We start from the raw sequence: 9,520 nt of genomic DNA on the forward strand, positions 1-9,520 counted from the left end.
AACGAATGCAAGATAGTCGCCTTGCAAAGACGCGCACGCGAGGTTGATGTCGTCACTGTCGCGGCAAATGGAGTGACCACATCCGTGCCTGCACACGGTTGTCGATGACGCTCATGCAGCTGCCAGCCAATTCATCCGTCAGGTTGGTCCAATCAATTGTCCTTCGCTAGACGGGTGGATCAAGCTGTGAAGATGTTGGAAGGGACCATCATACACGCCGCTTGCAATGGTTTCAGACCGGGTGGTGGTGGTCTTGCCTGCACGCGACAACGCCGTTCGTCCTGCCAGATCTTCCCACCCCTCCAGCACCACCAAATTCGACTCCCCACGTTCCAGGGGTCCCTTTCCACGTGAAGTGGTCGTCCACGCGTTTTGGATTTCCGACCACGTAAGTTGGGCGAATATCCGTGTCAAAGACAAGATTCGTTTTCGTGCGATTTGATTGGCTTTTTCTCAACCGGATGGGCAAAAACGCCACCTGATTGGCTAAAAGTCGATCGTGCATGTCAAGACATGGTGCATTGGTCACTTTGTACGGTATCGATCCGTGTGCTGCACACGCTCCAGTCTTGGCAGTGCTCGACCTTTCCAGAACCTACCTCCGCGACCGACCCTCCATCATGCTGAGCAGTCCGAGGACTCCGTCGCAACATGACGACGCAGTGGGGACTCCAGGGTGCGACCGCATCGTCGCTCTCGTCGTCTTGGGCGTCTCAAGTTTGTTGTAGAACGAATGCCACCGACGCAAACGTTGGCCTCATGCGGCGGTCATTGAGCCGCACTAGCTGGACGTCGTCGAGTGCGAGCCTCCACCAGCCTCTTCTTCCGGCCATCACGGTGGTCCAGCGTGACGCGGTGGCTGGAGGGGACGTGTGCGTCGATGCCACGCCGCGAGACAGCCATTCCAGTGCCAAGGGAGCGGCGGCCGAACTATTACTCGGACAACGCCAGAGCTCCATGGTGAGCAACAAGAGCGGCAACAACGATCCCAACACGACGGGCAAAATGAAGTTTAACATGGGCAAGGAGCGCATCCTCGGGACGGACATCAAGTTTCGCCGTACGCACAACTCCACGAGGTCCTCCCTTGACATGACGTGTCGCTGTCGTAGCCGACTTCAAATTCAACATGGAGCTCGCGCTGCGCACGGCCGTGGGCGTCCTCCTCGCGTCCATGGTCCAGACCAAGCACCGCCGAGACAATGCCGAAGTCACGTCCAACTCGCACGAGAAGCAGTGGAAGTTCTTTCCCGAATGGTACATCCTCGGCGGGATTTCGTACGTGGCGGTCGCGACAGTCTTTTGCTGCGGGCGCAACATCGGGTCAACCGTGCGCGAAGTGTTTCAGCAACTGTGCGGTGTCGGTGTCGCTTTGCTCTACAACCTGCTCCTGTTTTCCGTATTTCAACCCCAGGTGTTTGACACCAAGGCCGCGTGTACGCCCGCCATCTCGACCGTCCTTGACACTGACGCGCGAGGCACCCATGTGTGTAGACGAGGCGGCGACGAACGATGGTACGCTGACGCTCATCTCGCACGCGTTCAGCGGAAGCCCATACTACGTCCACCAGCGCGATTTTTACACCATCTTGCCGTTCATCATGCTCTTCACGATGCTCGTGTTGGTGCTGCCCATCGTACGGCGGTCTCCATCTTGACAGCGCCTGACGATCTTGTCTAGGAAAACAACACGAAAAAATACGCGATCGGGAACAACCTGTACTTTGCGCTGACGCTGGTGAGCCCGAACGACTTTACCAACCCGTCGTTGCCGAAAGCGTTTGGTGACGACGTGTACAAGACCCCGAATATCCTGGCCAACCTCCTCGTGTACTCGACGCTCGGGATCCTCGGCGCGATCATCGCGCAATTCATGATGTGGTTTCCGTACCCGATATTTGCGATTCGGTCGCTCCAGGACGAGACCCTCACGTGCGCCGACACGATCCAGGACCTGCTCAACTTGATTGTGGACTCGTACTGCTTCAAGAATAAGGACGTCGACCACATGAACTTTCTTCGCCTCAAACTCAAGCGAAAATTCGACCTGGCGGCGGCCAAACACACCAAGATGACGGCGCTACTCAATGACGTGTGGTGGGAGCAGCTCGTGGGCCTCCACATGCCCCTCACGTTTCGCATGTCCGTGACAAAGCCATACATCGAGCTGTTTGGTCAGCTCATTGACGGCTTGCGCGCCATGACGCAAGCGATTCAACTCGAGCGGTACGAGCGCCTCCACCATCTCTTCATGAAGGCGCTGCAAAAGCAAGTGTACATGATCCAAGTCAAAGCGACGGCGTTGCTGGGCGAGATATCCACCCACATCCACCACGGCGACACCGGTACGTTGTCTCGGCTTGGCATGGCATGATTGTCGCGGCCGTAGAATTGCAACTGGAATCTCTCCAAGAGCTCGAGAAGCAGGTTGAAGCGCTCCTCCAGCATTTTCAAGAAACCCAAACGCGCATCTACAAGCGCGAGTCGCCGTCGCCCAAGGACGTCGAAGGCAATATTCCGCTCAACCTGTTTTTGTTTTCGCTCCAGTCGTACTGCTCGACCCTCCTCGAGTTTCAAACGTCGTTTAACGCCCGCACACACAAGACGGTGCGTCTGCACATGGTCGTGAGAGAGCTCAACATGCCATGGCATGTCCTTCCATCTATGTAGAACTTGCGCATTTTCAAGTTTGTCAAGGCGCAATTGGCGAGTTACGTCGACCCGTCGCGGTATTCCCGCAGCAAGCTCGAGACTGCGACCAAAGTGTGGTTTGCCATTCTCTGTGCGTGCTTCTTTTCCGTGTACACGTTTGGGTATTCGTCGACGACGGCTGGGACCGTCGCGTACGTGATGGGAAATCACATTGGTACGTCGGTCGGTCGCTTCGAGTCGCTGAAATACCCATGCCATACACAGGGGGGTCGTTCAGCGTGACGGCGAACCGAGTCGGCGGCGTCGTCGCGGGCAGCATCATTCCGTCCGTCGCGCTCTTTTACATTTGCTCGTACTCGTGTTTCAGCAACATCGCAGTCGTGTTTTTCTCGAACGCGATTCTGTTTGTGTGGGTGACCATGTCGATGTATATCAAGTGGAAGGGCGGGTTCGAATCGTATGCTGGCCTCGTGAGTGCGTACACCGCGACCAACGTGATGCTCAAGGGGTGCGACGGGTGTGCGACTGGCAACGTGACCCCCACGTCGTCGTACGCGAACCTGGCGCAAATGACGCTCGGGATCGTTCTGTTTATCGTGGTCGAGCTCGTGTTTTGTCCGCAGTCGGCCATCGGGCTCCTCCGCGCCAACGTCCAAAAGCACATGAAGCTCGCGCAGGAAGCGTTTTTGATCTTGTTTGAACAAAACGTGCACAACAGCGGCGTGATCGACCAAGACAAACTCGACCAAGTCCAGAACATTGTCCAAAAGCAAATGCCGGCGCTGTTGACCGACCAAGATGGCCTCCTCCACGAAGCTGCATTCGAGCCGCTGCTGTGGAAGCCTCCGTTCTCCCAGTCCAAGTACCAGTCTGTCCTCGACTGCTGCCAACGGCTGCTCAACAACACGCTCGTCTTGTTCAAACTGGTCACGTGGTTCAAGTTTCGCGTCGAGCAGCGCAACCTGACGCTGCACAAGAAGCTCGACGTCGAGAAGATTACGCGCAAGTCGCACGATTCCGCGACCCACCACAGCGTGACAACCAAGGAAGCATGGGCGTTTTCGACCGTCGAACTCGGACACGCCATCCATGACACGTTCGACACACTGCACGACCTCTTTGGCGACAACTTTATGTATGCCGACGGCGACCAGACGGCGCTCTTCATGCAGATGAAGGAAGCGTTCCGGGTCGCAGACACGGACTGCAGCGGCGAGATTGACGCCAACGAAGTGCGCCACATGCTCGAAATCGTGTTTGCCCAGAGCGGCGCGGTCAAAGTCGACGCCATTGATAGTTACGTGCACGACTTTATGGAGATTGTCGACAAAGACCGAAGCGGGAAAGTCAGCTTTGAAGAGTTTATGGATGCTCTCGAGCACGGACTCAAGCTGGAAGTCGAGGTGTTTCAGCACCGGTTCAAGAAGGTTGCGCTGCCGCCTATCGCGGAAGAAGGCGCGGCGGCCGGCGTTGAGGCCGAACATGTGGTTGTCCAACTCGGCGGCGACCGATCGGTGGTTCCGAGCCCGCGGACCAAGCGGCTATCGTCCGGTGGCAGTGGAGCGTCGCCATTGACCCGTTCTCACGACATGCTCAACGTGGATTCGTTTTCGCTCCTCGAAATCGCGCAAACGATGCGAACAACGTATGCGCAGTGGCTCATGGAGAAGAATCGCTTCGAGCGCGTCACGATGGAAGAACTGCTGTTGCTGAACTGTCTCATCAGTGGCGTCAGCGGCATCTCGCGCAACCTCGCCCTGTTGGAGGAAATGACTGTTCAGCAATAGCGTCGGGATGCCTATTGCTTGCGTGGTGTGTGTGGTTAAGGTGAAATAGATGCGATTCGCGCGCTTCGTGGTTGCTGCTCGTAGATGCGTCCCGTGGTCAGCCATGCACGACGGCGCAGGATGGTATGACGGGCGTTGACCACCGCCGCCACCTAAGCTGCAACGGAACGCTCGAACCAGTTTGAATCCGTGGCAATGCAGCCGCATCGAGTCCATGGAGCTGTCGCTCCCCCGCACGTGCAGCCGTCAAATGCATCGTATCCACCAAACGAAGCGAATGCGCGAATACACCCCGTGGCCAGCAGCACTTGGTCGGCGAGCCGAGTGCCACAAATATTGCGGGCAACGATACACGCACGTTCTTCTATCGATGGTATTACAGAATTTGGGAGCAACTCTTCCGTGGCGATGCGCCCTCGCGACGACGTCAACCGACGAGCCATGCGCATGGACAAGAAATGCTGGACAGCGCGCACTCGGCCGTTCAATTCCAGCAGCAGAGTCCACTTGCGGTAACTTGTGCAAACCTTTTAGACAGGTTAGTTGTCGTCAACGCCGGCTTCGTTAATCGTCACAAGGTTCGCGGTGGCGTCGAGCGTCACCGACACCCCGAGAGGCCAAGTCGCGATCGGGTCCGAGTGGCCACAATCGACGCCGTAAACGATGGGGTATGTCGTCGATCGCGTGTGGTGCAGGACAAGCGCTTTCAGCTCGGCGACTTGGTCGTCCGTATAGGCAAACCCTCGGCCGACAATGAGTCCGTTCAAGTGCAGGAGCGTTCCGTTCATGCGGAGGACCCCAAGGTAAGCGTTGACTTGGTCCATGATCATGCCTTTGTCAAACGCCGATTCGGACTCGGACGTCTCGATCAGGAGGACGCAATCCACGAGCGAAGGCATGTACTTGGTGCCAAACACGTTGAGCAGGACAGGGAGACATCCCCCGAGGAGACGTCCCGAGGCAGCGTGCGGCGACGAGCGCAGCCATTCGTGTCCTGTCACATTGGGTTTCATGGGTCGAATCGTGTGCATGTCTGCCTTGGTGAACCAGTTGATCGACTTGTCGTCGGACCACGTGTCGGACGGCATGACATCGCCAACGACGGTGCTCGTCGCGCGGAAGAACGCGTCCGTCGTGTACGTTAACGGTGCAGGGAACTCGCCAAATTGGCACAATACGCTCGGGCCATAGAACGTGACCATGTTGGCCTGTGCTTGGAGGGCCAAATGCATGGTCGTAATGTCGGAAAAACCGCAAAAGATGGTCGGGTGTTTGGCCAAGATGGAGAAGTCGAGGTGTTCCAGCACTTCGTGCGACGTAAGACCACCAATCGTGCACACAATTGCTTTCACCGCGGGGTCTTGGAACGCGTCCATGATATCTTGCGCGCGCTCCTCGGGACTGCATGAGCTATACGGCCCCATCTTGTGGCACGAAGGGTACACCTTGACGACGTATCCTTGCGCTTCAAAGTAGCGCTTGCCTTGCTCGAGGCGATGAGCTGCAGGCACGGCCGTGCCCGACGCCGGCGCGACAAAGGCGACGGTGTCACCCACGCGAAGACGACGAGGGCGCTGCATGGTGGAGGAATTCAACAATGGCCTGGTTGAACCCACCCAAACATGGATTTGTTGAAATATCCATCGCCGACTCCAGAATCGATCCGATTGGTCAAATCTTTTGTCGACGGCATTTGATTGGCTAGTTCTGGGCACAGGCACTACTTTACGCGCGAGTTGGAGAGTCTCTCGGGCAAACTCAAGTACCGCGGATCCGCGACATGGACAGCTCACCATCTTGGAGAACCAGGTCGTCGCAGAATGTCCAGCGTGATAATTTCCAAGAAGAGTCGACGGCAGACACCCCATAGCGCATCTTGCGAGGGCACGGCCAACTCGATAGCGCTGTTCCATCCACGTCCTTTGTGCTCCTTTTTAGCAGGCACAGTTCGCCAGCCAATCAGATTGATTCATCCATGTATCCGGTAATTTTGTCCAATGATGCCAACATGTTGCTGGATAAGGATGCGCCCGCACCCAGCGCCAAGCGCAGTTCATGCGCTCGGCTCAGTGTTATCGTTGCATGCGACATGCAAGTACTTCAAAGGGAACTGATACCCGCATATGGTGCAAATCATCTACGGAGTACATTCGAAACTGGAGCTCCTCGACGAAACGAATCGCGTAAGTGCATCCCGTAAAGAATCGCTTAAGCCAATCAAAATCATTTCCTTCAAATAGTTATAGCCAATCAAATCACTGCACTGTCAGCAGTCAGTCTCCGAGTGACGATGCAGCGCACCAGCTCACTGAAGAATCGAAAGACATCTTGGCGAACTTGCATTGCACGACGCTCTAATACTTTCCATGTGAGCCCGTAGCTGTGTATAATGCGCCAAATTGTGGTGACGGAGATGTACTTCTTAAAATGGATTTCGAAAGCACGCTTTGCCTCGTCAAGGTAGGCAATTGGGTTTTGCTGGTAGTATTGGACAACCCACTGTTTCTGCTCGTCGCTGAAGGCACGGACTTGACTTCTTTCGTTCGAAGTCGGATGTGTTTTCATACCGCTCAATCCAGCTTGAGATCGTGGACACAGACTTGTTGAACAGCCGTGCGACGACAGAGCGCTTGGGGCCAAGGAAGTAGTACACATAAAGTGCGTGCACGATAGTGTTCTTCGATGCATGAGTGTGCTGAACGAGCCTGAGGATCATCCTTTCTTGCAATTGTGTGTCAAAGAGATGTACTGTGCATTGTATACTATATTGGGGACAAGATAATCCCATCTAAGACGTTTTCAAGCGGTTTTGGCCAATCGCGTCGCCAGTCCAGATTTGGGCGAAATCGACAATATTATTCACTTTGAAACAATTGACTATTACTACTCTGGTCCGTATTGTTTGTCACATTGACTTTTCGATTGGCGGGATTTTTCTAATTTTGGCTGTATTTTCGATCTGATTGGTGCAATCGAAAGCGCAAGATAAGCACTTTGATTGGCTGTTTTCAGAACAAACCAATTCGTTTTACTTCCCAAGATACAGACCACCACAGTGGCGGGAGCTAAAGCAGCTCAACGTTTTGACCTGTCACTCATTCATTTCAGAATTTCCACTTGCTTAAGACACACACACGCATCCCACGAACCCTCTATACGCTCATGACAACGCCAGCGTTGCCATGAGCCCATTACCTGACACGTCAGACGCACAAAGAACCTCGCGGCTGACCAGAGGCGCGGAGCCGATGATAGCCTCTTAGCACTCTCTGTCGACGGCAAGCTTCCGTATGGGTCATTCAAGACCCAGTCCCAGCTGTATGACTGCCACTGGCGTACCATAGCTCGCCTGTGAAAGCAAGGACACAGCTCCTTGGCCGACGGACGCGCCACCGCCGTGATCGGGTCAAAAATCAGTAGTAAACCATTATGATTCTATATAAAGTCTTTGTGCACAATATATCGAGGGTATTATATTAATTAAAGAGGTTAACTTGATTAGGCAATTCTGGACGTAAAGTCTCCGCACCAACGACGAAATTGAAGCCGCCATCCGAGCTGTGCCCCAGCATGCGCGACAGACAATGTGCTCGTTGGCGCGGCACTGAAGAAAGATACAATCATAGAGAACTTGTCTTTGTTCAATGCAGCGAAGGAGGCCGATCACGTGAGCCTCGTGGCACTGAACCAGTGCCGCCGCTTCGTTGCACTCGCCAACGCACCGTTTGACCGGGTCCAGGTCGGATTGCTCGTGCGGGAAGTTGGAGCACTCTGGACTGTGTGCGCCGACATGGCGTACCTCGTTGAAGTCGTGTTGGAAGGGGTCGATGTCTCGTCAGTGAGGGAAAAGTACGCCGGCCGCGTTCAAGTAATTTGATTCGTTCAATAATAACACATTAAATTAACTTCGACCAATATGCGTTGTTGGAGACACATACAAATCCCAATACACTTCAATCCGAGACGGTATAATGAAACCAAGTGAAAAACACAGGCAAAATCTTAATGGACCAGAGTAGTAGAGGGTTTACTCATCATCATCGTAGCCATCCAAGCTGCAATCGCCGAAGTTATTGCAGTCACTTTCATTTTCGCTCTCCGTGGAGAACGCAGTTCCAGCCGCATCGTCTGCTTCGTCGACGGAGTCCTGTTGCGTTGCCATATCCACAACTGAGCGATCTGTATGACCAAGGACCAAACCATGCGACAAAGTATGTCAAAACACTGCGTGGTAGTCCTTGGATTGGTTATGAAATTCTTCAAACGTTTCATAGGTCATAGTTTGGAGTTGTCGCGGCTGTCAGCCATGATGGCAGCTATGAAGCTGAACTGGCGCCCTTTGTGCCTTGGTTTGGAATCGGTGGTTGGTCAGGATGGTATATACTATCATTATGACGAGCATAATGGTGATGAATATAGGATTCATCCAATTAGATTACAAATAGTTTACCGGTCGGGGCTGTGAGGACTCAATTGCAGTGGTCATGCATTGAACATATTTATCCCTAGTACTACTAGCAAATGTGTCGGTATGTTTAATAGCATGGTTTCCTATCCTTTGACAACGTCGGAATCCCTTTTACAAGGAATTTTATCACTAATCAAACAAGCATTCACTGCGTTTTTGTTTGAGGATCGTAATTTACATTACCATGCTCATACAAGAACTTTTCACATCGTTTGCAACCACTCGTGTCCGAGTTGATCTACGCTCACGAACAAATGATTGAATCATACGTAAGACCTCTCTTTTTGTCTGGATAACGTGTATTGAGGCTAAATTAATTCGCAGCAACTTTGGCAGCAGTCCCAGTCTACTCTGGTCGATGTTCAGAACATACGTCCTTTACAGCATGAAGGATCTGACCTACAAGCTGTGCAATCTGCTCTGCAGCATCTACTTCCTTTGTTCCATATTAGTGCCCAGATGTGACTTCATGTTGCCCCTAAAATGGAATTCTGGTCCAAATTCGATTAATCACATCTTGTTCAATAGGAAATCAAATTCTAAAGGAAAACTCTATTGACTGCAAAGCGCGAAAAGCACATTCTGGCGTCCAATTTTCACTTCGTCATCGAGT

The 9,520-nt window shown here is 53.4% G+C and overlaps 2 protein-coding genes across 3 annotated transcripts; one reads left to right on the plus strand and one right to left on the minus strand.

The window, feature by feature from the left end:
• Positions 1 to 540: 540 nt before the first annotated feature.
• Positions 541 to 4,517, plus strand: H310_03252. 2 transcript variants are annotated; one of them, XM_008867044.1, is made up of 8 exons: positions 542 to 676; positions 729 to 1,060; positions 1,113 to 1,436; positions 1,495 to 1,637; positions 1,682 to 2,345; positions 2,390 to 2,607; positions 2,671 to 2,866; positions 2,917 to 4,517. In XM_008867044.1, exons 1-8 carry the CDS (start codon positions 621 to 623, stop codon positions 4,437 to 4,439), a joined length of 3,456 nt encoding a protein of 1,151 aa, XP_008865266.1. In that variant the 5' UTR covers positions 542 to 620; the 3' UTR covers positions 4,440 to 4,517. The 2 variants fall into 2 exon arrangements, with proteins under 2 accessions (XP_008865267.1, XP_008865266.1); XM_008867045.1 differs by having other exon boundaries at positions 541 to 676; positions 729 to 1,436.
• A 217-nt stretch (positions 4,518 to 4,734) lies between these two features.
• On the minus strand, positions 4,735 to 6,026 carry H310_03253 (hypothetical protein). Its single transcript, XM_008867046.1, has one exon. The coding sequence runs from the start codon at positions 6,017 to 6,019 to the stop codon at positions 4,979 to 4,981; it is 1,041 nt and encodes a 346-aa protein (XP_008865268.1). The 5' UTR covers positions 6,020 to 6,026; the 3' UTR covers positions 4,735 to 4,978.
• Between the last annotated feature and the right edge of the window lie 3,494 nt (positions 6,027 to 9,520).

The sequence above is a fragment of the Aphanomyces invadans genome (genome assembly GCF_000520115.1).
Source record: "Aphanomyces invadans strain NJM9701 unplaced genomic scaffold supercont1.5, whole genome shotgun sequence".
NCBI lineage: Eukaryota > Oomycota > Saprolegniomycetes > Saprolegniales > Verrucalvaceae > Aphanomyces > Aphanomyces invadans.

Coding starts and splice junctions, on each gene's coding strand:
- H310_03252 (XM_008867044.1), top strand. CDS start 621: ATGCTGAGCAGTCCGAGGACTCCGTCGCAACATGACGACGCAGTGGGG. Junction 1,061..1,112: donor GACGGACATCAAGTTTCGCC/GTACGCACAACT, acceptor TCGCTGTCGTAG/CCGACTTCAAATTCAACATG. Junction 2,608..2,670: donor ACGCCCGCACACACAAGACG/GTGCGTCTGCAC, acceptor CCATCTATGTAG/AACTTGCGCATTTTCAAGTT.
- H310_03253 (XM_008867046.1), bottom strand. CDS start 6,019: ATGCAGCGCCCTCGTCGTCTTCGCGTGGGTGACACCGTCGCCTTTGTC.